Source organism: Pseudopipra pipra, chromosome 11 (assembly GCF_036250125.1).
Source record: "Pseudopipra pipra isolate bDixPip1 chromosome 11, bDixPip1.hap1, whole genome shotgun sequence".
NCBI lineage: Eukaryota > Metazoa > Chordata > Aves > Passeriformes > Pipridae > Pseudopipra > Pseudopipra pipra.
The window spans coordinates 18,824,366-18,852,105 of NC_087559.1; the positions used below are offsets into that span (position 1 = coordinate 18,824,366).

The following is a 27,740-nucleotide window of genomic DNA, read 5'->3' on the forward strand; positions in this document are numbered from 1 at the left end:
AGAAATGGTTTCCATGGCAGTAGGATGTGCTCCATGGTGCTGGTCCAGGGCTCAGAGGAGGCCCCAGAACACCAGCACATTGAAAATTTCAGCCCATTCAGGAGCGACTTTCAAATGACTCTCAAAGCCTGGTGACATTTTTGGGTGACTATCAATCCTTTGGTGGATGAGTCATTGGTGTCTGAGCCCTGGGCATGGCAGATGTTTGTTCAGGAGTAATTAGCAGCCAAGCTGCCTCCTCCTGTTGTCCCCAGAGCTGCTCTGTGCTGGTGGGAGCTGCAGTGCCTGACAGGAGATCAAGTTGTGCTGCTGCCTGTGCTGGGCTGGCACTGCCTGTGCAATGGCTTTGATTTCCACAATTCATGTAAAAACAGAACAAAGATCCTCCCATGGGCATTGCATATTCTTTATTTAAAAATAACATTTTTTATCTAAATGGTTTTTTATGATGAATCATCTCACCCTCCATATATTCTCCCTTTTTTTTCCCTAATTTTTGGCAACCTTCAGAGGTAGAAAATCCCTCACAAAAAGCTAGATCTCACCTTTGTCAGACTTTTTTCCACTTGTAATTGTGAAAAAAATCAATGAGAAATAATCAGCAAACACCAAACTATCAAACAATAAAACCTTGAAGTACAGAAATTATGTCAAATTGTAACACAAAGACTCTAATGACCTTTTTGCTCTGCAGTGAGGAAGTGAGTGAAACCACTTGAATACTGATAATTTTTCAATGTCATCCTATAGTCCTTGTTTACTCCTTGACAAAGATAAGTTATAGTTCTTTGAGGCAAGAGTCACAAACCAGTAGTTTATAATGTAATTTGTTTCGTGCTTGCAACAGCACTATTCCTCCAAACCATCCCAGGGAACATGGGAACTCTGAGGGGTCAAAGCCCATCGATTGTCATGCAGGGAAAGCTGCCTGGGGGCAGAGCCTGTGCTGTGACCCCCTGAGATGAGGCTGCAGTAAAGTTACACCCTGAGTAGGAACAGTGCTCAGAGGCTGCAGTGACTGAGCAGGACAGGACTAGTCATTATATTCATAGAATCAGGGAACCACAGGACGGTTTGGTGGGAAGGGACCCTAATGCTCATCCCATTCCACTCCCTGCCATGGGCAGGGAAACCTTCCACTAGCCCAGGTTGCTCCAAGCCCCATCCAACCTGTGGTACTTCCAGGGATGGGGCAGCCACTACTTCCCTGGGCAACCTGTGCCAGAGCCTCCCCACCCTCACAGCCAAGAATCCCTTCCCAATATCCAATCTGATCCTACTCTCTTTCATCTTAAAGCCACGCCTGCTTGTCCTGTCACTCCAGGTCCATGTGCAAAGTCCCTCTCCAGCTCCACTGCAGCAAACCCTAACCCTAATCCTAACCCTAACCCTAACGCTAATCCTAACCCTAACCTTAACCCTAATCCTAACCCTAATGCTAATCCTAATCCTAACTCTAACCCTAATCCTAATTCTAACCCTAATCCTAATCCTAACCCTAACCCTAACCTTAACCCTAACTCTAATCCTAACCCTAACCCTAACCCTTACCCAAACCCTAATCCTAACCCTAACCCTAACCCTAACCCTAACTCTAATCCTAACCCTAACCCTAATCCTAACTCTAGCCCTAATCCTCATTCTAACCATTATCCTAATACTAACCCTAACTCTATTCCTAACCCTAACCCTAACCCTAACCCTAACTCTAACCCTAATCCTAATTCTAATCCTAATCCTCACCATAATGCTAATCCTAACCCTAATCTTAACCCTAACTCTAATCCTACCCCTAACCGTAATCCTAATTCTAACCTTAATCCTAATCCTAACCCTAATGTTAATCCTAACCCTGACCTTTAGGTACTGGAAGGGGCTCCAAGGTCTCCCCAGAGTTTTCTTTTCATGCTGAGTTCACTCTTCTTTATTTCCTAGGCTATTATTTAACTCAAGCAGCTGTCTGTATTCTGTGCTCCAGGTTTTGGCAGATGTGCAAATTTAACCAGACCTTTGCCTACTTTGCTCCCCTTTTGTGAGTTCCATCAGACAAAAATATGGTTGTACTGGCAGGAGGAAAACTGGTCATGAATTTGCTGTCTGGCTGGTGACTAGGTCTGAAATGCCAGACAGGAATTCTAGAGTTTCCTCTGAGGCTTTTCATTCTCTTCTTTTGTTCTACTGTTAATACGGTCTGGAAATAGATGGGGGATTAAGTCTAGGAGCAGGCAGTTCTTCAGACAGGGTCTGAAATAGCTACAGTTTAGAAAAATACAAGCAATTTAGGAAAAAATGCCATTTAAGAAGTGAGTCTCACTTAGGGAAGTTTGTTTCTCAGTGAAGAAGTGAGTGAGCTGCGTAGAACAAGGAGGTTTGGCCTTGCTAAGATGAGCTCTTCTAAGAATCTGAGCTCCTCAGTCCAGCTGTGGTGTCTGATGCTTTCAAGCCTCAAGGAAAAATGGTAATTTGAAAAAGTGGAGGGGACAAAATAAAGGTGAGCTGTTTTGGCATCCTGAGGCAAAAAGAAGAGACAGAAAAGTAAAATAGAATCCAAACAGGAACTCTACAAATCCTGGTATCTTGAAAGTAAGGTATAATTAAGGAAATAAGGATGTTTTAAATTGAATTTCAGACTAAGAAACACACTATCATAGTTTGAAATTGGCCCCCTTGAGAGTTCAGGGGCTCAGAGGTGTTTGGGTGCCAGGGCAGTGTTCCCTGGAGAGCCAGTCACTGTCCATGTCGTTCGCTTCTGCTCAAAATCACATATCACAGCACGGGAAGCTGTTGGCAGGGCAGTCTCGGTTGTTTTGCTGTTCGTGTCTGCTGCCTGTAGGTGGACAAGGCCAGGGGGTGGCTGGGCTCCCTCTCTTCCCCTCCGGGGGGGAGAGGGGAGCCCTGCGACCCCCCAGCTCAGCCTTTGGCTAGAGTTAGAGTCAGCATTTGGAGTGTGTGCTGTGAAGGAAGGGATTCACAGCACCTGAGGTAAGAGGGAGGAGGCCAGGCCTTCTTCCCCCCCCCTGCAGCTGCGGGACACTTGGGACAGTGCAGAACTGAACCGAGCTGCCTGTGGCCAAGGCTAGGGGGCTTTTCCCCCCACTGCATTTAGGTTGGTGGGGGGTGGATTTTGAGGCTCAGCACTTGAGCAGAGCCAAGTGGACGGGCTGATAAATCAGCTCTGTGCTTGGGAGAAGAATCCCAGGAGAAATTGGAGACGGGCCAAGAGAGGCTCGAGAGTTGCTGCTGAAGCTGAGCGGGGGCAGCCAAAAACTGACTCAGAGGAAGGAAGATTCCAGGCCGTGGGCGCTTGATAAGCTGCACTGCAGCAGCCTACGGACCGAGGTGGGACACCGAGAGGGAGATCACCAGCAGCAGGAGAGCAAGGACTCAAAGCTATCTTCTTGGACTTCATGAGGAGGAGAGACTACAACAAACAACTGCTGGACTTGGTGAGGAGGGGAGTGTTCAGGAGCCCAGAACACTCCCACAGCAAAAGACTGTGTTACATGTCAGCCTTAAAGGCTGCTCCTGGACTAAAGTTAAAGGAGGGGCTTGAAAGGACTGACTGATAGCAATGTAATATATATATATATATATATATAGTTGCCTTCAGTTTGTATAGTATTTATTTGTGTAAATAAATGTATATACTTCCCTCTTCCCCTACAGAAGCCTCTGGCCTGAAAGTTTCTCTCCGGTGTTAGGATAAATTGTTGGGAAGGGGTGGGGGAAGCTTGGAAGTTGGATTTTAGATTTTTAATGTGGCTCAAACTGTCACACACACTCTATTGGTTTTATAGTTTGTGGAATCATACATAAAATTCTTAAGAAAATAAGATAATGCAAATACTAAAGGATTCAATTCCTTAAACTCCATGAAATTATAAATCTGAGAGAGACCCTTAGGCTGGTAATGCAAAGTGTCACACACAAGCTGGGAAAGTTTATTGTCACTCGCTCATAGCAAGCAATTCTGTTTTATGGAGCACTGTTTAAGTGTTCCCTTCTTAACCCAAACTGCCTTCCATCACTGCAGTGGGACTCCTGATATATGAAGTTATTCAGTGACTGTCCCATTTATTTCCATTTAATCTGTGCTGAGTGGTCACTGCCAAACACTCCAGAGAGAGCCCCAAAGGAAATATATGGGGTAACTATTGAATAACTTTATAGAACAGGTGGGCTTCAATGTAATAATAGTTAATAGCTCATATAAGGTAAAAAATAATGGGAGGAGGAAACTCCTCTTGAAAAATGTAAAAGGTGTGCAGAGCCTGAGGTTATCCCAGTGGGAAACAGTCAAAGGGGAAATGAGGAGGGCACTGGGAGGGGAGGGAGATGGAGAGTGAAGTCACATCAGAGAGCTTTTGTGGAAACATAGTGGAGACAGTGGAGGAAATGTCCCAGCTTCCTTTTAGGGCCAGTTTGCAGTTTTGATAGAAAACTAATAAATGAAGATGGTAGGAAAGCAAGTTTGACCCCAATTTGTGGGGACCTAGAGCTGAACTGTTAAGGAAATGTAAATTCTGTGAGAATAGACTGCCAGGTTTAGGGGACCTGTATGCAGTCACATCCCCTGAGACCTGGAGGAGTGAAGGTGCTGAAAATACCCCGGGCAGCTCATCGAGGGGAGGACTGGACACCAGCCTTTCAAAACTGGGCAGCCTGAGGGATTTATTGCTCTGGAGGAGAGGACATATAGAAGAGGTGATGAGGAATGACTTTTTGCTGGGGTAAATTCCATTACAGAATCTCCAGCAGACACAACTGGGATGAAACAAACTGTCCTTTCTGTAAGCTGGAATTTTTCTTGAGGAAAAAATCTACTGAAATGAGGAATGAGCATGATGGGGAGGGATAAAATCTCAGTTGTGGTATCATGCCAGAGTTCAGCCGGAGAGGCTCAAAGCCAACATCATTAGGTTGCTTTTGCCCTTTTATAGATGCCCCTTGGCTTTTTAACTGCAAAAGCAGTACAGGACCATTCCAGAGGCAAACCCTGAGGAACCCTTCCAAGCTGCAGCTAGAAAGCAGGTTTACAGCACATGCACTCTCCTTGGGATGGTTTTTTCCTTACTGAGAAGCCAAGATGCAAGAAAGTGGCCGTTTGTTACCATTTGTAAACACACAGTAAACCAAAGTGTTTGCAGAGATTTCAAGCACTGAATTTGTGCTTGTAATTTTTAAAAGGAAGGTTTGCGATTGTGCTTTATCTTTTCAGGTTTTGCCATATAGGGATTTTTTTTTTTTAGCAAATCTGTTCGAACTGGGTAGATGTTCCCTGTACACACAGTACATCACCCTGTGGAAGCCCACCTGCTTTTGAGGTAGGGCTGGAAATTTCTCAGTCCCACTGATTTCAAATCACATATTTATAGAGAGTTGTATGAAATATTTAGCAGCCTCAGCAACACTACTGACAGGCTCAGGGCAAAACATGAAGGTAAGAGATATAAGAAAAAAATCAATTGTAAGGTCTTTCAAGTGCTTTGCATTGCCTCTGACTTACAGCAAGAATTTGGCTGAGGGCTGTTTTTTGATCCATCCTGAAGAAGTGTAAGTCTGATTTGGTCCATATGAATTACTTTTTGGAGTTAAAATAATCAGCTTTTATCACTGAAAAGTTAATCGGCTTATGCTGATGTATCACAAATTATTCTGACACAGGCATTTCTTAAAGAAATAATAGTGTTTACAGGATTTGAAGCTAACTTAGCAAGATAGGATTTTGCTGCTTCTTGCATCAGTGAAATGCTGTTTATTTATTCACAAAAACTTCCTTTTATCTCAACTGCATCTCCCTCAACACCAGCTCAGGTTTGCAGTGACATGTTCTGGTTTCCAGTTCCAGTTTGGGTGCTTGGATAAGTTGGGCAGCACTAACTCAGCCCATCTTGCTGCCCCCCCAGTTTGGCATCAGGGCATTACTTTATTAATTGTCTGGGTTTATAGAAATGCTTTAGAGAGTGAAGTGGGAACTCAGTGGTGAAATGATGCTAAAAAGTGTGCTAAAAGTGTACAGTGAGCACAGCAATCTCAAGGTGTGCATAAGTGTATCTCACACAAATGCTCATGTGTGGAGAGTGGATCCAGGAAATACTGCAAATTCCAGGGTGGAAGGGTCCTGCAGCACAGGAGTATCCACAGCCACTATAATCCTGCTCCTGAGGTGTCTCATCTGTGCACACAGATCCTGCTGATTTCATGATCTCCTGGCATTTTCTCTCTTTGGACTCATATAATATTCCTGGGAAAGCCTGAGACCTGCACAAAACATAAACTGACACTTCTGGTTTTTTAGAAAATGAACCCAAGCAGGGAGTTAACTTCTGCTCATCTCAGTTGTTATCTGCTGCACATTCAGGGGTGGGTTTTGTAGTGTATAATATGAGCATATTCTTTAGTATATACTAAGTAATAGTATATGATGCTCTGGTATTATGTTAGTAATATATTTAGTATTAGTAGACAGTTTCTTACAGGGTGAATATTGCTCTATGTATGTATGTCCTCTCTAATTTATCTTTATGAAAAATGTACATTAACAATATACATCTATTCTTAAATTCTTCCTCTGTTAAACTACAAAAAACCCAAACCACAAACACCCAACCAGGTAAAACCCCAGTGAATAGAGTTTGTTTCATTGTTTGCAAAGCATCTTTTTTTCTCCTGTAAAATGAAAATAATGCAAATTTTTGTTGCCAACAGGGCTCTGATGTATCACAATTTTTAATGGAGTTGTGTGTGAGCTACACAGTGTATTCTGAAGGGAAAGAATAGAAGTCTTCTTATTCCCCAGACTGCATTGTGGACCTTATTCCTGTATAAAACCATTTTCATGGGAGAAAATCATACAGGCACAGTTGAATGGTTTTATTTCCTGGCTGGCATTCTCTCAGGCAAATCATTCTACATTCTTAAATGATCTACAGTGTATCCTTTAATGACATAAATTCAGTGGGATCATTTAGGAACTCTGCTGCTTTAATTTCTGTGTTTGACAGCTGAACGAAACAGCAAAAGCATCTTGAAATCAACCTATTTTTGTACTTTTGTCCCCAGGAATTATTTTATTGCTGGTTAAAACGTTGTGTGGCACTGTGATTAGGCCCAGCTTTTGACACTAATTTTCCTGCATGTGGGGTCTGGCTTTGTGTCTGTTCAGTTGCACTGAGAGAAATTACACTTGAGAAGCAAGTTGTGCCCCGCACATGTCTTTGCCAACACGACAACAACAGCTGTTGCACAGGGAATTTCCCAACCCTTCCTTTCCCTGAGAGCCTGGGAAGAAGATTGCTTTGGACGTTTTTCAAGCAGTTAAATTTGACTTTTTATGTAAAGTCTGACTATTGTCAGGAGAGACTGTTGCAGATTTCTAAGGCACCTCTGCAATTGCAAATACAAAATTCAGCAGAGCAATAACAAATCTGACTTCAGAGTTAAATAATGTGAATAATTGAATCAGAAATACAAAGCCCTTAAAACTTGTGCTACTGGCCCCCACTGCTGTGTGTGTTTGTAACACAGTCACTGTCACTGGTACATTCAGGAAGCTGTTTCCTTGCCAGGGATAACACAGGCTGTCACAGAAGCTAAAAACTGTGCCCAGCTCACAGGGCTGGAAATCTCAGTGGTCAGGTGAGTGTGTCTGGAACAGTTTTATTTGGTGAATCAGGACAGTCCCAGAGCCACCTCCAGGGATGGGGAGGTTCCATGGAGACGGGCACTGAACCCTTACCAAGACAGGGCTGGGAATCAGCCGAGGAACTGCTGCTCTTCCCAGGGGAAGTGCTGCCCTTCCCAGGGCACCACAGCTTGGATGGCAGGGCCAGGTCCCTCAGGTGCTCTTGGGCAGTGTGGGGTGGCTGTGCTGGCCAATGTCCCCCCTCTGTGTGGTGCCCAGGGGGTGCTGGGTTGGGCAGTGTTGCTGGTGCTGCGGCTCAGCACGAGATCACCAGGGTGTTGGACAGGGACTGGGGGCTCTGCCCCTGCTCCACAGGCTCCTGGTGCAGGAGTTCACAGGCTGCCAGCTCCTGCTGAAGGGTATCCAGGACTTCAAATAGGTGAGCTTTGCCTTTCAAGAGAAAATTGCAAACATTACCATTTGAACAAAGACATTTCAAGTCACCTGTGAAGTCATAAAATGTCTAAATTTTGCTACCAAATAATGAATTCCTGTCCATTAAAAAATGAGAGCAAAACTGTGCTTGACTCTTTTCTCTACTAGTTCTCTTGCTTCATACTCTGCCCACTGAGGTCTCATATATGGTGTGAACAAAGACTATTTCATGTCACAATTGAGAGCTGCCATTCCAACTGTCCATTTGGATGGTCAAAGAAAGATGTTTGATTACAAAGACTTAGGAGAGCTGCTTAACTCCTGTCAAGTGCAGAGCCAGACAAGGGAAGCAGAGAGGGTGAGCTGTTCGTGGCAGTGGTGGTGCAGAGTGGGCAGAGAGCCACGCTTGGAGGTTTAGGAGCTGAGCTGTGCTGCTGTTCCAGAGGGGGGAGCTTTGTTTCAGCAGCATCACTTGGAGTCCATGTTCCTGTGCAGGGTAAGGAGCAGGATCTTCTGGACATTGTGTGCTGTGGATACAAACAGTCTCCTCTTCTGTTCTCACCAGGAGAGCATCAGACCTATAGCTCAGTTCCCCTCTGTGTTGGTATCCTGGAGTCCTTTGCCTTCTTTTCTTTGCTTTCTCTGTGCTGGAACAGCCCAACCTGTGCCCTGGATTTCTGGGCAGGAGTAACAACATGGCTTTGAAACTGAAAAACCCAGGAGGGTTTGCTAATCCCTGTAAATAAAATTCTCCAAATCTAACCCCCCAGGCCTTATCTGGTCTTTTATAATCTTGTCTTCAACTCCTGCCTGCCTATTAAAAGCACCTCCAAGCCATGTTCTTGGTACAGGATGTTAATTTCTTGAAGGTAAGTAAAAATGTTCTGCTAACAGGAACAAAGTAATCAAGCCTCCGCCTCGGGGCTGTGATCCCTGTGTGGCTCCTGCAAAGGCAGCTCTGGCACAACAGAGCTCTGTCAAGGGAGAGAGTCTGCAAGTTTAATCTTCATAAGAGGAACACAAAAGGTTATTATTAGAGGAGTGCAGGTTTGATCTGGTTTCTGTACAGAACTGTTCTGATTTGTGTATCTGGTTTGTGTGGCAGCAGAGGAATTCAACACAGTGGGACAGCAAACCCCATAAATAGCTGCCTTACATACTTGGTTATGTTTTCCACTTGCTCATATCAGTGAAGCTCTACAAACATTAGTGGGGTACTGCGTTGCTCTCCTAAGGCAAAATTCTGCCTAAAATTTGTCTAAAAAAGTGCCCTGGATGTTTTTAATGTGTCACAGACTAGAAAGCATCACTTTCTACAGGTACTCTCCTTGCATAGTGCTTCATTCTCCCCAGCCTGTAGCTCAGTATTTGAAATATCTTTTTCTTCTTCATCAGTGTATTATCTGGTATTTTTCCCAAAAGGACCCTTTTGGTCCTCACACATGATTTATTTGCTTACCAGGTTGAGGGGCATGGCAGGATTCCAAAGTGCTCAGCAACATTTTCCCCAGGGCTCTCTTGGAGATGTTCTATAAAAAACCAAAACAATGTTATGGCACAAATATGTCCTACACCAGTTTACATGTATGCAACAAAACCTCTGTGCAGGACATTTGCATCGGAAAAGTGAATCAAAATGAAACTGAGTCCTGAGTAACACAAGACTTGATATTTGCTTTATTTTCAAGCATTTTTATCTTAGACACTGCTCAAATAATAGCAGTTTGTGGAGGGCTGCACTTCATTCATATGGCTGTACAAAAAGAGAAATAACAACTGTTCAGTGGAAAATACAGAATTTTCCAGAGCTGTGTCTAAAGAAATCTAGAAGGCAAGAAATGTAAGCAGGCCTGGGGTGGGATGAGAACGGATGGACCCGGTGGTGTCATTGCAGAAAGGGGCTGCTCAGACCTTGGGAGCCAGGCTGTGTATGTCAGGGGCAGTGCCACCCTGGGATTCAATAAATATTAGCCAAAGTGAGAGCATTGTAAAGACTACTTAGGATTTGGATGGTCTTTTCCAGTGGTAGTTTTACACAAGAAATCTGTTGGGACATTACATCATGTGCCTGGGAAAGCAGACTCTCCTCAGGTGCTGTGGAGACACTGCTGTGTGCTTTCTGGGAGATGGGTTGGCAATCAGCTTCATTAGAGCCTGGATCTGCAGGGACAGGGCGTTCCCGTTCAAACTCCAGGCAGTGGAGATGGATGGGAGCAGTTCTGGGAGAAAGCTGCTGCATGCCCTGCAGCACAGGCAGCGCTGGCCCTGCTCACTGCCACCCGTGCTGTGCCCTCTGCTCGGCTGCCCGGGGAGCTGGGCACACTGCAGGGCACTCTGCGTCGGGCTGGGCTCATACGTGGGCTCTGCAGCACAGGGGGAGCTTCAACAGTCCCACCAGGGCTGTGTGTCCCTCGGGACAGTCAGTGCTTGTGGCACCTCCTGCTCCAAGGGAGGGGCTTGGGATATTCAAAACATGAAGGTGAATGTGGTGGGGAAGTGACACCTAAGCTTTCTTTTGTCTGAAGTACATCCCATCAGGGGCAGGGGATTCTTGTTAACTCCCCTGGGGATGCTGTGAGTGACCATGGTGGCTGCCAGCACCACCCTGTGGGGTGCTGTGGGAGCTGGCAGCACACAGCACCTTGCCAGCAGGGGTGAGCAGTGGGTGCTGCTATCATTGAGATAGGGCACGTTGTGTGATGGGCTGTCCCCTGAGCAGAGATGATTTGTAATATTACAACTGACCAGTGAATGACAAGTTGAAGGCCTGACACAAAAGGTTATTATGCTTGTTGCCAGTCATAGTCTTCACTAGTTTAATCCTTCACTGGATTCTTAGTGACACACGTGTCAGACTTGCAGTATGAAAGTAGAATTTCCATGTCAAGTGCTAAAGAAGTGACAAAATGATGAGGGATTGCACTTGGTCCTTGGATTCATCGGTGGAATATTAATGTACCTCAAAGTAAAGTGATGGTCTGAGGAACCATTCTCACCTCACACAGACTGGGCAGAGCTCTGCTCAAAATTGATTATCCAAGGAATCAGTTTGTGCCAGTGCAGTGCAGCTCCCAACATACTCAGTGTCCTGCAGATTATCCAATTTTCCTCTCTTTGGGTGAGCCTTAGCCATTATCAGTCTCATGCAGGAGATTTAAACTTCTCTTCTAAAGGGCTGAACTGCTGTACTGGCCATGTACTTCTGAGGTGTTATTGCATCAGTTTTGGTAAGTTCATGTTTGGATTATTAATTGGATAAGAAACTTTGTTCAAAAAATACCTTATTGATATATAAAAGGCAGTTTTATCCCTTTAACACTGACTCAGTCTTACATTAGGATGCAGTTAAACAAAGGCCCTGTTCTAGAAGGAAAAATAAATCTGTTAGAATTTGATTCCTCACTTTTTTGTTTTCCTCATTTCCTCTAAATATTTGTATAGAGGGTAACAAGCCTTGAGATTCAGCTTCAAGGAGATATTGGGGCTTCTCTTAGAAAGTCAGCCCTAGCTTTCTGCAATCACCAGGCACTTTCCAGGGCAAACACATGTAAGAACATGTCCTGGCGTAAAGGATTTTGCTCTTAATAGAAGGGATGAACATGCTTTTTAGTTTGGGAAGGACATTATAAAAAGCAGTTCTAAGGACACTATAAATCCCAGTTTTAAGTCTCAGAACTGCTTTCTTGTCATACCAAGTCTCGGAGCTGTTGAAGAAGCTGTAAAACATCCATGAGCTTTTCTTCCACCAGCGACAGCCTCACTCTCTCCGTCTCCAGCATCTGCAGCTCCATCTTCAGCAGCTCGGCCTCCTCCACCTTCTGCTGCAGCTCCCCCAGCAGTGGCCCTGTCACCTGGACAAGGACACAGGCAATTGAAAGCACTGGAGCTTTTCCCTTCTTGCCCAAGAATTGCAAAGCTGAGTTTACCCCTCTGTGTGGTAAGTGCCAGTTCACTCCAGAAGAGTGTCTTGAAAGGAAGGACATTTCTTTAACATCCCCCAGAAATCAGCAGTTGCTGGGAAATGGATACTTTGCTCTTGTGCACAGTGGCAGTTCACTCAACATTGGGTATAGGCAGATCATTCAGGAGTTTTAAATACTACCACTGGTATTTCAGCTTCCTAATCGTTTTCATTCCCCTTGTCCTCCTGTGATGGTTTCAGTCTAGGCCTTCCTGGTCTTGGTCACCTTCCTAGTTCCTTCCTGGTTACAAGCTGGTTTCTAGGAAGGCCTAGACTGAAACCATCACACCTCCATAAAGCACAACCAACTTGTGTGCCACATGGCAGTCACATTCAGTGAAACAAGAAGGTAATTAATTAGCGAATGTCTTTAAAGTATTTTGGTAAAAGAAGAAAAAAAAGTGTCTTAAGGAAAAAAAAAAGATTTTGGCTCTGCTAAACACTGGCAACTCGTGCTTGGCCCAGTGGTAATTTGCAGCTGAGCACAGAGAAGTCCAAATTCGACAAGACTTGGACACTTCAGAAATTCTGGGCAAGAAGAGTCTCCTCAGACCTGGACCTTCCAAAGCTGAACTGACCTGTCAGTTATCTCAGACCTCTCTGTGAAAAAATGTTCAGGTTTGCTTTTTCTTTCAGTGTAAAACCTAAGTGACATATTTTGAACTACAAAGCTGCCACACCACTTGCAACAGTAAATACTTTTGTCTGTCACAGACCCAGGCCTGTTGCAGACACATGGCCAAATTGCTAAAAAGAGCCTGAAAAGCATTACTTGAAAAATATAGCACTTAAATTATTAATTTTAAATCATTGAGAGCACTGAGAGATTTCAGGTTTGTTAATAAAAGTAAACCTACCAATCATTATTGTGCCCAATTCTAAAATCACACCTTTTTTTGTAGTTTCTTGTTGCAAACACAATCTACATATATTTATTAATTTTACACTGAGAAAAAAAATCATGTAGGGTAAATGCCAAGTGTGCCGGCTTTGATAATCCCTTTTTGATGTCATCTTTTATCTTCCTTGTAGGTTTAGAAATAAGGAGAGAGTAGGTTTGTGTGTGTGTACGTTGTATCCTAATGAATTTTAAGAGATGAGAAGGAACTTCAGTTCCCTAAAACACAAGTGTCATCCGAGTGAAAAAGAAAATAATCCCTCATCCACACCAAGCCTTCTAGAAGGTCATTTTAGTCTCTGACAGTGCTGATGGTGTGTGTTAATTGGCACTTATTCCCCCATCAGATGGAGATCAGCCTGTTCCATTAGCTCCCCTGCCCTCTCCATGCCCTGGGAGCACTGGAGCTCCTTGGAGCGATCCAGAGGTTTGGATCCCTTCCTCTGGCCCATCTGCCAAGGGGTGATTTCAGCAGCCCTGTCTGAGCACCCCCTTCAGAGGAGTGAATTAAATGTGTGCTTTCCCTTGTCACAGTGCAGATTGTCTGTGCTCCATAAACACCACCCGGGAAGGGGCTGGAGCACAAACCTCAGGAGGAGCAGCCCAGGGACCTGGGCTGGAGCAAAGGAGGCTCAGGGGAGACCTTACTGCTCTTGACAGATACCTTCTGGAGGTTTTAGTAGGTGGGGGTCAGTCTCTTCTCCCAGGTAACATGGAAATGGCCTCAAGTTGCACCAGGGGAGGTTTAGCTTGGATATTGGGAAAATTTCTTCAAGGAAAGGGCTGTCCAGCCCTGGCACAGCTGTCCAGGGCAGTGTGGAGTCCCCATCCCTGCAGGGATTTAAAAGGTGTGTGGATGTGGCACCTGGGGACACGGGTTACTGGTGGCCTTGGCAGTGCTGGGGGGCGGTTGGACTCGATGGTTTTACAGGGGTTTTCCAACCTAAATGATTCTCTGGTTCTATTCTGTGATTCTACAGCCACAGGAAGCTGTTATGGTCCCCTGTGCAGGCAAGGCAGTGTCATATCAAATAGCAGAGAGGGAAAAAGGACAGCATTTGTTCTTGCTGCTGCTGCCTCTTCTTCCTCTTCGTTTTCACTGCTCCTACAGACCCGTTGTACCTGTGCTTCCTGGGCTGTAGTTCATAAACTGCTTTTCCCAGCAATTACACCTTGGCAGCCACCTGGCCATCTATAAGGCTGCTGATTTCCTGATGCCTGTGTTTCATTAACACACATGGGTATGCAATGTTGGTCTTTAAATGCTTGGAGGAAGTAGCTCAGTGCACTATTAAAACATTCTCCCAACATGTTCTCCCCAGCCAGGTTACATCTAGCACCTGATGTCACCTCAACACTTGTATTAAGATAATGAAAATAATTAAGCAAAACCTGCTTTTAAAACCTGGATCCTGAGGGGATCAGTAGTTAAGACACAGGGCTTAGAGGAATAGGTTTGTTCTTAGCTCTGTCCACGTCCCTCAGCAAAGCCTGGATTGGGATCTGAGCCTTGTTTGTGAAATGCAAATATTGTTTTGCCAAACCCCAGCTTTGAGGAGAAGTCAGCTGCTGGTATCCAACCCTCTTCTAAAAGGGGGGAATGCCACAGGGCAAATCTGAGCTCTGGAGTAGTGTGTACAAAGACGTTTAGGAAAATTAATAGTTAATATGCAAAAATCCCCTAAGGAATGTAAGATAAAATCTTTCTATTGTGCTTTGCACAGAAGTTGAGGAGGCTCTCAATCAGAGCCATTTTTACAAGCAATGAACCTGAGAAACATTTTCAAAATGGGCAGAAAACAGTGGCAGAAGGACAGAATGAAGCACTGAACTGTGCTGTGCAATTTATCTTCTAAATCCTGTCCCCTTCAGAGGACTGGAGAGTAGCAAATGGAGCACCAGTTCTTGGGAGGGTGCAGAGATGGTCTGAGGAACAGCAAATCCCCTCAAATCAGTAAATCTGTCAGGCAAATTAATAGGAATGGAGGAGGCACTTGGTGAATCCACAGAAGGACATAGTGAAGAATCTATTAGATTTCTTTGGAAGGGTTTATGAATATATTTGAATAATGTTAACTCAGTTGATAGGGTGTGTTTCAAACCTGCAAAAAGCTTTGGATAAGATTCATCACCAAATACTAAGAAAAAAGAAATAAAGTATTAATTGTCACAGGGCAGTAGCACAGATCCTGCTAGACTTAGGGCTGGTTAAACAATGGGCAGAGCACAGAGACCAGGACTGAGGGTTCCATGATAATTCTCAGGGTCTCACAAGGAGCTGGGCTAAGACCTGAGCTGTTCAGCATATTCATAAATTAAAAAGGTGAATGTCAAAGTGGTTAAGTTTGCTGTCAATACAATTTTTTGGGGGGCAATCAAAACCAAAGCTGCCTGTAAAGAATTAGAGAAGGAGTTCATGAATATGGAATAGCTCTGGGCAATAAAAGATCAGATGAAATTCAGTGTCAATACTGCAAAGTGAGGCAGGTAGAAAAGGCACACCATGTTATAGGAATGCAGTGATGTTGGGAAGGAGATCCAGAGGGGCTGCAACCTCCTGAACACAGCTCAGCAGCCAGTGCATTGGAATACTAAACACAACTTCTGTTCTCACTCAAAAAAGAGTAATAGAGCTTGGAAAGTACATGGGAGAATCAAATAGAATAACAGAAGTAGGTAAAGGTTTCTCTGCCAAGGCAGACTAGGAATGGGGATAACTGAGGGAGTAGTTCTGGTAGGAGGAGTCTGCAAAACCATGAGGGAAAGACTATTTGCTGGTTCCCAAGTAGAAAACCAAGGTGATGGTGGATGCTCAGACAGCAGATTTAAAGCCAACAAAAACAAATCCTCAAAACCTTGCCCTGAGATACCAAAAGCATAGCCAGCTTTAAGGCAAGGGAGGGTAAATCCATGGTAAAGAGCTCCAACCCTGGCCATTAAACATGGTGCTCCATCCAACACCCAGCTCAGGATGTGTCTGTCCCCAGACCACTCTTGGGAGCATCCTCTGCACTGCTTCTCTTTGCTTTTCTCTGAGCAACTGCAGGTGCATGATGTTGGGATGAACTTTTCATTTGACCCTGTATGGCAGGTCATAAACTAATTGTCTTTTTAATTAAGCTGGAAGTTTGTGTGCAAGCATTTATAGAAATTAATTGGCATTTCTCTGCAACACTATCCTTGGCAGCATATCACTTTATTTTCAGAACTCACTCATGTTTTCTCCATCCATTATCCCCAGGTCAACACCCTGTCTTCAGCAGAAGCTATTTTTAAATGTTGCGTTGTTGGGAAGTAGAACTTTCTAGACAAGACAAATTTCAGAGCTCTTTCATCCTCTGGTTTTACAAGCCTTAGATTGAAGCAATTATTAATCAGCATTTGAGAGTGCTGCCCTTCACTTGCCTGCTGAGCTTATTACTTGTTAGCCTTGTTGTTATTTGTCTAATTCTGAGCCCTGAGCAGGTACAAACAGAAGTATACAGAACAATGTATAAGGTTCGTCAGGTTCAGAGAAAAGTGTTGGTGATCTATTTATTAAGTCAAGATATTTATTTGCAAGGTACTCGATATAGAGCATTTATCAGTCTTCCAATTTGCTTTCTGTTGATTACAGGAACAGTCACCTTTTTGAAAGGAATTATTTATCATTTGTGTGTCTGTTTTGTAGTAACAAACCCCTCCCCTATAACTGTACACAAGTATAAATACTGACTAAATAAAAGTAGAAGGGCTTAAGAATAAATTCCTAACAGGCTCAAAGTGATTAATCCTGCTGATATTTAATTCCTGTTGCAGTGAGTTGGTGCCTCCCTGCTTGTCTTTAAACCAAGAGCAGTAGATTCCCTTTTCCTTCTGGAATTTTGTACCAAAGCACCAATAATGGTGCTTTTTCCAAACAAGGTGCACAGAACTAATATCCATCAGCAGAGATGAAAAAGAGGGCAGTGTGGTACTGCAGAAGAAGATGACTAACTCTGGAAAAACAGATTAAAAATGGCACTACCTACAGGAAGGTTTTTCTATGGGCTGGTGTTAAGAAGCACAGAAGGAAGCTTTGTGTTGCTCTAAGGAATATTGCAGGGGTAAATTGTCACTGACTACTGAAAATTGGGTAGGACACAAGTAGGATTTTATTCTGGTTTTAATTTTTTCCCCTCACAAATAAACTCATTTAGTCAAGGGAGAAAATTATATGAAATACTGATAAAACACAAAGCATGGTGAGATGTAAAGAAGTCGGATATTTTACCCTTACTTTAAATATTTTACTGATTCATAGAATCCTTTCAGAACTACTGAAATCCTTATGCTTTGTTTAAAGATGGAGCATAAAATACTGAACAAGCACTAACTGAACCTTAGGAGAAAGCAGATCAAAGCAATGCATCTGCACTGGTTTTGTTTCACAGAAAGGTTGCTGGTGCGAAATCTGTGTCCATCAGTGGCTGAAGTTTGCAGTATTTAAAGAGTAAGATCACATTGGACTGCTGGGATATGGCACTGAGACTTTTGACTACATGGTTATAAGCTCTGCCGAAGGAAAGCTGGACATGCTGCTAAACCTGAGAACTAATTTTATTTATATTTATAAATATATTGCTCTAGGCCCAAGAAACAGCCAGAGTAAACTGGCTGATTTACTCCAAACGATTCCAAAACACTGAGACCCCGAGTCTCAGTCAGCTGGAGGGATGTATTGCAGAGTTGCTGTGCTCCCAGGGAAGCTGGAGGCCTTAGGATGTGAGGAATTCCATGCACAGCTGAGGAATCCCTGGACGCTGCCTGCAGGGACTTCTTTACGTGTCACCATGCTTTGTGTTTTATCAGTATTTCATATAATTTTCTCCCTTGACTAAATGAGTTTATTTGTGAGGGGAAAAAATTAAAACCAGAATAAAATCCTACTTGTGTCCTACCCAATTTTCAGTAGTCAGTGACAATTTACCCCTGCAATATTCCTTAGAGCAACACAAAGCTTCCTTCTGTGCTGGGGTGCAGCTCTTCTGTCTGCAGGGGAGCAGTCCCAGCCCTCAGGGAACACATCAAAGCAGGTACATCACTGACAGGGTTTGCAGAGCCTGTGTCTGACTGTGCCTGGGGCACATCTTATCCTCCAAAGGCAGCTTCAGGTAGGAACCAAACCACAAATGCAGTGCGAGAGGGAAGTGTGAGAGGTTTGAGCTGATGAACCAGTGGCAAAGTGAGAAACACCAGCAAGAGAGAACAGAATGACCATAATAAATATAGATACACAAAAATTCAGCTACTTAAAGAGACATAAATAACTTTCACACGCATTACCTCTTCCATGTCTGGTTCCAGTTTTTCCCCTCCATGGCCCCTGAGCTCCAGCTGCCCTGGGAGCTGTGGGAGCCTCTCGGGGGGCTCTGCAGGGGCTGTGTCAGTCTCACAGCCAGCAGTTCTGCTGCTCTCCAAGTAAGACATCAGCTTTTTCCAGGTCTTTTCATCACACCTATATATGCATTAAAAATAGAAGGTTAGTGACACCAATGAAGACGGGGAAGGGCCTTGATTTGAAGCCATGTGAGGACACTGAGGGCACTTGGTGTGTTCAGCTGGAGCAGAGGAGACTGAGGGGAGACCTCAGTGCAGTTCCAACTGCCTGGGCAGGGGCAGAGGAGGGGCAGGGACTGAGCTCTGCTCTGGGGGGACCAGGGACAGCAGCCAGGGAATGGCTGGAGCTGTGTCAGGGCAGGCTCAGGTTGGATCTCAGCCAAAGGTTCTTCCCCCTGAGGCTGGTTGGGCACTGCCCAGGCTCCCCAGGGCAGTGGGCACAGCCCCAAGGCTGCCAGAGCTCCAGGAGGGTTTGGCTGATCCTCTGGGGCACAGGGGGTGACTCTTGGGGATGGGCCTGGGCAGGGCCAGGGGTTGGACTGGATGATCCTTGTGGGTCCCTTCCAGCTCAGCATATTCTGGGATACTGTTAAACCTCTCAGTGAAGCTTCATGGCTGTAAAAGCCAGTTTTCCTGCAGAATTTTTGGCAGAACAGATCCCAAATGAGTGTCCAGCTGACACTGGGGAGGGCTCAGTAGGAGCATCCAGGATTGTTGTTCCCCATGAACAACAAAGGAGGGGCAAAAGGCTCTGCTTCACTTTGCCACATAGCAGTGCTGCTTCTGCCTGAAGCCACAGGACTTTCAGGTCACAACATTGTCTTTGCAACGGGTTCAAATAGCACCAATTAATGAATTACACTTACCCACTGCTGCAGCAAGGGAGCTTGGCCAGTGGTTTCTTCCCGTGGCCCAGCTGGGGGGCCTGGTCCCCTGCCCACTTCTCCTCCTCCTCATCAGAGGCAGCCTGGCCCTCCACGGAGCGGAACAGCTGATCCTCTGTGGGACACAACAACCCTGATCCTCTGTGGGACACAACAACCCTGATCCTCTGTGGGACACAACAACCCTCATCCTCTGTGGGACACAACAACCCTCATCCTCTGTGGGACACAACAACCCTGATCCTCTGCGGGACACAACAACCCTCATCCTCTGTGGGACACAACAACCCTGATCCTCTGTGGGACACAACAACCCTCATCCTCTGTGGGACACAACAACCCTCATCCTCTGTGGGACACAACAACCCTCATCCTCTGTGGGACACAACAACGCCTCAGCAACACACCAACCACCCCAACGTGCTGTAGCTGCTTAAACCTGAGACTGAGCCAGAGAGAGGGGAGTTTAAAAACCCCACTGAAACCCCAGGCAGGGCCTTCCAGCATCCATGGAAAGGGGCTTTAAAGGAGTGGCAGGGCAGCTGCAGCAAAGATCCTTATTTTAAGTCTTGAACAATTCAGTGTCCTTTTGCAGGTAATTTGTAGCTATTTCACTTCAACTCTCTTCTTTCTCCATGTAAGTCTAATTTAAGGATAAATGTGAAGGGTTAGTGTGGTGTTGGGGGTAAATTACTGCTCAAGCATACAACTGAATATAGACTTTTGGAGAGGAAAGAGAAAGGATCATGCTAGGTAAGACTGTTCTTGCACAGTCACTGTACCAGCTGAACACATATTCAGAGAGCAGAAATTGGACATCAATGTTCTCTAATTCATTTACTCATTGTGTTTTCTAGGGACAGGAGTTTTATTATATAAATGTAATATTAGACCCATAGCTATCTCACATTTAGTTATACCTTTTTACCCAAAACTAATGTCTCCTCACATGCCAAAAATATTGTAAATGGACTGTCTACACTGTACTTAAAGATACCTGTATTATTATAGTAATATGTCAATGCTTTTTTAGCTGTATCTTATAAAAGCCATTGCATTTAACTCCTTTTTGTTGGAAGATGACATTTACTGGGATTATTATGAGGATTAGGGGATTATTATGATGCCTGTAACTTACTGGGTATTTTTTGGTACATTTAGCACATGAAAAACACTGGTCACATCTTTCTTCTGAACATGTATTTTGAGCTGACATCAGGTTAAACCAATGTCAACGTGATTTTGAATTTTATAATTATTTACCTTAATCACTGTCAAGTTAATTAGAGAGTTTTAATGAATTCTAACGGAGTGATCAAGTCAAATGCTGTTATTTCTTCAAATATTGAAACACATTTGACCTTGGGTAGCATTACAAGTGTTGTGCACATGGAATTTGTTCAGCAGAGGCAGGGGGGGCTCCAGGGGATGGGGGCCCCAGCAGAGACTCTCAGGTGAAGGATGTTCTGCCTCACTCCAAGGACACAGCACCTGCAGCTCCAGCTGGAATATCATGAGAGGGACTGCTGTGTGTCTGCAGGGGCAGGGAACCCTTGGGAGGGCAGTGCAGCTCCACCTGTGCAGGATCCCAAGATCCTGCACAGCTCTGTTCACAGCAACAATGAAAAAATGGCCTGTTTTTTCCCTTATTTTTTAGTTCTGGTTTACACTCAGCATAAGTTAATGCAATTTTCCTTCCAGTGGCATTCAGAGTGCCTTATTTATAGGTTATGGTGTTCAATAATTTATTGCCTGAGCAGGAACAAAGCTTGGTTCCTGCAGTGTTGCTCTTTAATTAGAGGAGGAACGTCTGTGTGTTCCTGGCAATCCTTACACTACATGAACCCAGGGATCAGCAGCACTTGCTCTCTGTGAGGCACAGCCAAAACAAAGGCAGACTTTATTTGCAACCTGTGATACCTTAGGAGGGAACCTTTTTTATCCCTATTTCTTTTCCTGCCATGGGAGTTCCAAGGGGTAACAATCAGAGCTCCCGGCCCGTGTGGCAGCTGTGAGAACTGACCCCACACCGCTGCGGGTTCCTCGGAGCTCCACAAGGTCTAATCCAGTAAATGAACTGCAGCATCTGGCACAGCAGACACTCAGATGAGGCTTTTGAACGTGGAGGAAGAGGCATGTGAATCCCAGCTGGGCTTCAGGCCAAAATAGCCAAGGTCCTTGTAATGCTTTTTGGTTTTCTTCCCCCCACGCAAGGGAATGTCCTCCCCTCCCACTGAACGCAGGCACAAAAGAGAGGAGCTTTGACATCCCCCTTGGAGATTGAGATGGCAGGGCTGGTACCCAGAGAGGAAATGGAAAACTTCTCATGCACCTCTTTTACCAGAAAGCCAGGATTTTACGAAAATTCTTTTACTAAGCTGATATTTAAAAAAAATATTCTGCCAGTAAAATCATAGAGCACTTTATTTTTTGTGATATTTAGGCATTTATCTGTAAACTGCCTAATGCAGAATATCTTAATTCCATTGATGCAAGTGCTCTTCTGCTCTAAGAAATTTATGTTTATTAAAGTGTGTGTATAGAGATATAAAAAATAGAATTCATTCTGCATCTAGATTAATTAATTATTTTATTTATCTAGTATACCTAGGTCTAATTCTGGACGTTCACACAATTGTTTTTTCTTTGTTCAGCTCCCTGAGTTAGTTTTCTTTTCAGCCTAACTAGTCCTTTTTTATTTGATGGAACAGTTTTCTCTGTTTTTAAATCTATAACCCCACAATTTATTTGTATGAAAAGTTTTTGCTAGAAAGCTCTTTGCACTTGAAATATGGGTAGCTTAGTTTAACGTGGAAACTGTCTTTGAGTCGGCAAAGTGCGTGATTTGATAAGAATACTTGTGGAAGCAGGTTTACTTTCTAAGTCTAACCAGATGAAGAACGTGCTGCAACTTTAATTGTATTTACGTCACTATTTTTCATGTTCCCAAGCAGCTGCTTGCCAGCTCTATTCAATCCACACCTAAAGTCCGACTTTTTTATCACTAAAAACAGCTCCAGTCTGCAGGAAAGATGCCTTGTAACTTAGAGTTATTGCTGGGTAAGTACTTTTGTGGTCCTTGAACTTGATGTGTCCAAAACCATAAATAAATAACTGAAGGGAAGCCAAACTGGGCAATGTTATGCCAGTAGTTAGTGCTAAACAGGTTGGGGCTTTCCAGAGTTACTGGAGCAGCCAGGATGTTTCCAAGGAGTGTGGCTGCACAGAATATTAACTGCAAATAGTTTCCTTGGAAATTATTTTAACTGAGGTTGTGAGTTTTTATTTACAAAGAAATGAAAACTTTGTACTTTTAAGCCCGGAAAAAAAGTTTGGGTGAGATGACTCATATGGAAAAAAAGCAGTTTTAAATCATAGCTCTAAGTAATAAGTTCAGCCTTTTATTAAATATAAAATTATGTGGGAGTGAGATATAGAAATCTGGGATACAACCTTTTATCTAGGTCTAAGATTTCAAGATTCACTAGGACCGGTTTGTGGTTTGGGGGTTTAATATATTAGTTTTTCTGCTGCTGTTTTTCCCAGTGGCTGAGGAGGGGCAGCGGTGTGTGCTGGGTGTGCCCAGTGGCTGAGGAGGGGCAGCGGTGTGTGCTGGGTGTGTACCGTGCTCAGCAGTCCCGGCTCCTCCGGCGGGGGATCCGCGGCTCTGCCGCCCCACGGAGGGACAGCGGGTCCCTGCACCCTCCTGCTGCTCCGGGAGGCTCCTCTCCACCCCCGACCTGCAAAAACAGGGCAGAGCAAGGTGGACTGGGAGGAAATCTGGAAAACCAAACAACCAAAGGATTTCAGCTGTTCTTCTGATACTAAGAACGAAAGAGTACTCACAACTTTTAGTTCAATTTACAGAATCCCAGAATATGCTGAGCTGGAAGGGACTCACAAGGATCATCCAGTCCAACCCTCAGCCCTGCACAGAACCATCCCCAAGAGTCCCCCCCTGTGCCCCAGAGGATCATCCAAACCCTCCTGGAGCTCTGGCAGCCTTGGGGCTGTGCCCACTGCCCTGGGGAGCCTGGGCAGTGCCCAACCAGCCTCAGGGGGAAGAACCTTTGGCTGAGATCCAACCTGAGCCTGCCCTGACACAGCTCCAGCCATTCCCTGGCTGCTGTCCCTGGTCCCCCCAGAGCAGAGCTCAGTCCCTGCCCCTCCTCTGCCCCTGCCCAGGCAGTTGGAACTGCAGTGAGGTCTCCCCTCAGTCTCCTCTGCTCCAGCTGAACACACCAAGTGCCCTCAGTGTTCTCAAACGGCTTCAAATCAAGGCCCTTCCTCATCTTCATTGCCTCCTTTGGACGCTCTCCAGTGGCTTCAGATCCCCCTCATATTATTTAAAGACATCTAGAACCTCTGTATGGAACATCTGCCCTGGCCATCACCCCTCCCTACCCCCTGGCAGTGCCGTGGCAGCGGGTGCTCTGTGTTCACCGTGGGCACTCAGCACCCACAAGGGCTGGGGCAGAAATCCTGCACCTGCTCCCTTGGGCTCAGAAATGCCAGGCAGTTTTGACCCAAGTCATCTGAGTACTGGAGGTGAATCAGTGTCAGACTGAGAAGTCAAAAAGAATGATCCAGAAGCAGTGACACACCTGGAGACCAGCGAGGTACAGGTAAGAACCTCTGGGCAGAGCTGGCACCTCCCTGGAAATGGTGTCTGTTACCGAGCGCAATCAGAGGATGTCACATCCAGGTGGTTTACAGGAAATGGCTTTCAAGGGGTGACACACAGATCAAGTAATGGAACTGATGAATTTGAGCCCTTAAACGTGCCAACAAAACCTATTTTGAAAATAGTGATTGAATTCAGAGAAGGACAATGGTTGACCTGACTGAGGAACTTCAGGTTACCCAGCTGGACACCACTGGGGCAGTGCCTTCCAGGAGGTTCAGGGTAACTCCTGTCAGAGGAAAGACTCACAATATATTTACGTGTAGTTGAGTTGACAATGTTCTACCCCAATCCAGAAAAGACCTAAGCATGTAAGAGAGTACAAATCACTGAGTGTAGTGCAATGGAAACTTACTGTGCATGAACCAAAATCTAATAACATAGAAATTTTTTAACAATTTAATAAACTATTTCTTTTGGTGTGAAATGCAAGTCATGGTGAGCCCATTGGAGCTAATACTCTCTTTTTATGAGAGTACATTTGGCTTGGTTCAGTTTGGCTCCCCTACCTAGGGATATACTGAGGGGCAGTACTGATATTTTAGAGGGAATGCAATGGAAGCAAACAATATAGCTGACAAAGAAAATTAATTCTATGACTCCTATTTACATGCTAAATAGTAAATAAAGTCTATGAAATTGAAAGGCAACACATAGTGCTGAATTTATTCTAAAGATTTTGGGTTTTTTTCACACAATATACATAATATGCTCCTTATTTCCATAAAATCTTACTGAAATAAGATCTATGGAGAATTTAAGAAATTAGACTTTTATAATATGGTAAGAACCTAATATTGCCGGTAGGGGCTGTTGTGTAGTTCACAAAGAATCTACTTGCAGAAGAAAACAAATCAAATTCAAGAGCTCTGTATTGAATTAGCTTCCTCCAAATTCTTCCTAAGATTAGTTTTGGTCTGGCAAAATATTGAATATTCCTTCTACTTAACACACTAAGTAGTCATCAAAAATGAGGGTTCAAACATTTAGCAAATTGGTCCTGCTGAAACACGTTGTACAACATGACCTTTTGTACAAATCTTGTAAATCCTTCCTTTAGGTGTTGTAATTTGTAAATTCAGCTGCAGCCAGAAACAGGCCTGAGCTGTGCAACAGAGCAGCTGATGCTGAGCTAGAGATCAGTATTGCAGAGCTTTGGTTTAATCCCACACAGCTGCTCCTGCAGAGCCACACCAATGCTGGTTCCCTTGTTGCCTGTGAAAGTACATGAAGTAAATAAGATCATGAATTTAGCAAAAGAGTCAGTACTTGAAAACATCAGCAGGGACAGAAGCTGAGCTAAGCCCTGCTTAGAAACCAGCACTCACTTGACACCCCCCCCCAGTAGAACTGACTGCATGAAAAACCAGTGACTTACTGCATTTGCAATTTATGGCATTATTCAGCTTAGCAACAACTGGATTTCCTGTAAAGCCAAGGGAAATAGCAATCCCCAGAATGGAGCCTGGACAGTCATTCCAGCTCCATTAGTTCTGGAAAAAGTCATTGTGGAACAGTGCCCAAATGAAATGCACTGTTAAGCTTGGGCATTCACAATGGGGGCTCTGGGAAGCATCAGAGCTCTGGACAGCTACTGGGGGACATTCCTGCCACAAGAATATTACATTTCATTGTTTTGAAATGTGCTGATTTCCTTCATTGTGGAGACAAACATATTTTTGGGTCCGGTACTCAATAAGAATCCTTTATTATTTCTTGAGCACCCTAGCTGGTATTTAGCAGATTGCTCTCTTAGCTTTGAGCTGCAGCATAATTTAGATCTGTTTGGGTTTCAGAGATTCCCAGAGATGACATTTCAGTGAATATTCATTGTAGTTATGGAGCTGGTTAAGATTTCAACCTATAAAATATTAGAATATTCAAGTATCATGAAAATCTTCTCTAGCAAGTGTGGGTAAAGGCTGTGATGTTTAACAGGAGACGTGCTGGTGGTATTGACTTCTGACATCTGGCAGCCTGGTGTCGACTGATGTGCAGTCTGAGGGAAGAAGTTTGGTGGGACAAAAAACCCCCTCCCATATAATTCAGGACTTAGAACAGCAAACTCCCTCTACTTAGATGACATTCAAGGCAAACCTAAATATTAACTGTCACTTCTCTGTTGTCCTTATAAGGGAAGTTGATGAAATACAAAGTAAAAACTTACTATTCTGTAGTAATTCTCTTGAGAGGACTCGTCAGCTCTCTCCTAATGTGGAGAAACTAAGGGAGCCACACAGATGGTGTGTTTTGTTGAGTCTCTGCCCAATATATGGATTAAAGACAGCCTTGTCTGTCTACTCTGGAGATATTCATCTGGGAAACTGGAAAGAAATGTAAGTTTTCAGCCAAGGTTTTCAGCCCCAGGTGGCACAGGCTCTATCCTTCGCATCAAATCACATTGTGCTTTAGTTTCCCAAGAAGAAATACAACAAAGTCAGTGTCCCTTACACCTAACTAAAAAGAGAGATGAAGATACAGCCTTCTTTTCTTGCCCCACACATGGAAATTTTTTCAAGCTGTTCAGGAAAGGGGCAGACTTTAAATGTGTGTGAAGGAACACGTGGCCAGGCAAGCTGGAATTTCAGAGCCAGATAAAAATGAAGGGAAACAAAGCAGCAGCAGCATGAGTAGATGTGGAAACTTCTAAAACCCAAGGGATTTTGTATTTGATCAGCTAAAATACCATGTCAAGGACCCGTTGGAAGCAATAAAACTGGAAATTTGTTGGTTTGGTATGTCTTGCCAGGAGTCCAACATTTATTCACGGCAGTGCCCAGGGAAGGTGGCAGGAAGGGACAGCCCCAACAGCCTGGTGACAGAGGTAAAGGGAGGGGCAGTGTCTGTGCAATAGAGTTCCAAAAGAGGGATCTATAAACACAGGTAATTCTCATTTGCATCACCCAAATCCAGTTTAAGGCATTAATCTGCCAAGTTTGGTGCCAAAGATCAAGAGGCAGAGCTGGAGGTGGTTTTGTCTGTACAGAAATTGAGAGGGGCGAAGGGGCTGCTAATGCTGCTCATGTAGCAAAGGCAAAACTTGGCATTTCTTTAAACTAGAGCTAAAAATTAGATGGATTGAAGAAGATTCTAATCAGAAATATCACACAGTACAAGAACAGCATTAAGGATATTAATGGATCTTTGCTGTCTATTGGAAGAAAGGGGCTGTTTCCATCTTTTAGTTTTGCCATGACATAGGATCCTACATCCACTTTGGAGGATATTTCAAATTTCTGACTGGATTTCCTCTGTTTTTTGGTCTTTAAAGCAGATGAAACCACACAGTACAGAAGGTTTAATTTCTAAGGGCTACTTAGGTGCTGTTGTTGGAGCACACAGGATTTCATCCTCCTTCTCAGGGGAGGTGATGGAGGCGTGGGTGGAGTCATGGTGGTGCTCTTTGGTAGCAGAACAATGAAACATCCCATTTCCCCATTTCTCATCATGTGATTTAACCACTAGGCCATCTTTTTCTATCTGGGAGCTCTTTACTTTCTTTAGTGCCAAATCTGCACTCTTAATTTTCAAGTGACAGAGATTTGGGGATTCAGAGAAGAGCATAACAAGAGGGGCCAAGGCTTTGGCTGTCATGGTAAATGCTGAAGGGAGGAATCCTCACTCAAACACAGGTTTAATTCTTTTCTCATTAGTATTCATACAGCATCCAATGGTTCTTCATAAATGAGGAGAAGAGTGAATAAACAGCACATTTGTTTAGGGCAAAGATCAGAGGGGGGAGCAGGGCTGGAGGTGCCTGGGAAGGGTTTGTGTCAGCGTGGGGAGGCTTCTATGGAGACAGGCAAAGAGCCCCCATTCATCTGAAGCCTTTGTGCTGAGCATAAAGGGCAGCCCAGGGAAGGAACAGTGAAGGGGGGAGAGTTTGCAAAGTACTG

General features: G+C 44.3%; 1 protein-coding gene across 2 annotated transcripts in view; it reads right to left on the bottom strand.

Annotated features, from left to right (window-relative positions):
* Positions 1-6,711: 6,711 nt before the first annotated feature.
* Positions 6,712-27,740, bottom strand: part of EFCC1 (EF-hand and coiled-coil domain containing 1) — a 52,486-nt gene continuing 31,457 nt past the window's right edge. Inside the window, exons 3-8 of one of the 2 annotated variants that reach the window (XM_064668031.1) lie at positions 22,785-22,900; positions 19,143-19,275; positions 18,223-18,394; positions 11,752-11,910; positions 9,519-9,588; positions 6,712-8,074 (exon numbers count right to left, since the gene is read on the bottom strand). In XM_064668031.1, the coding sequence (XP_064524101.1) occupies positions 7,941-8,074; positions 9,519-9,588; positions 11,752-11,910; positions 18,223-18,394; positions 19,143-19,275; positions 22,785-22,900 (784 nt within the window). In that variant the 3' untranslated portion in view covers positions 6,712-7,940. The remainder of the gene's footprint in view (positions 8,075-9,518; positions 9,589-11,751; positions 11,911-18,222; positions 18,395-19,142; positions 19,276-22,784; positions 22,901-27,740) is intronic. The other variant, XM_064668030.1, reaches the window with a different exon arrangement.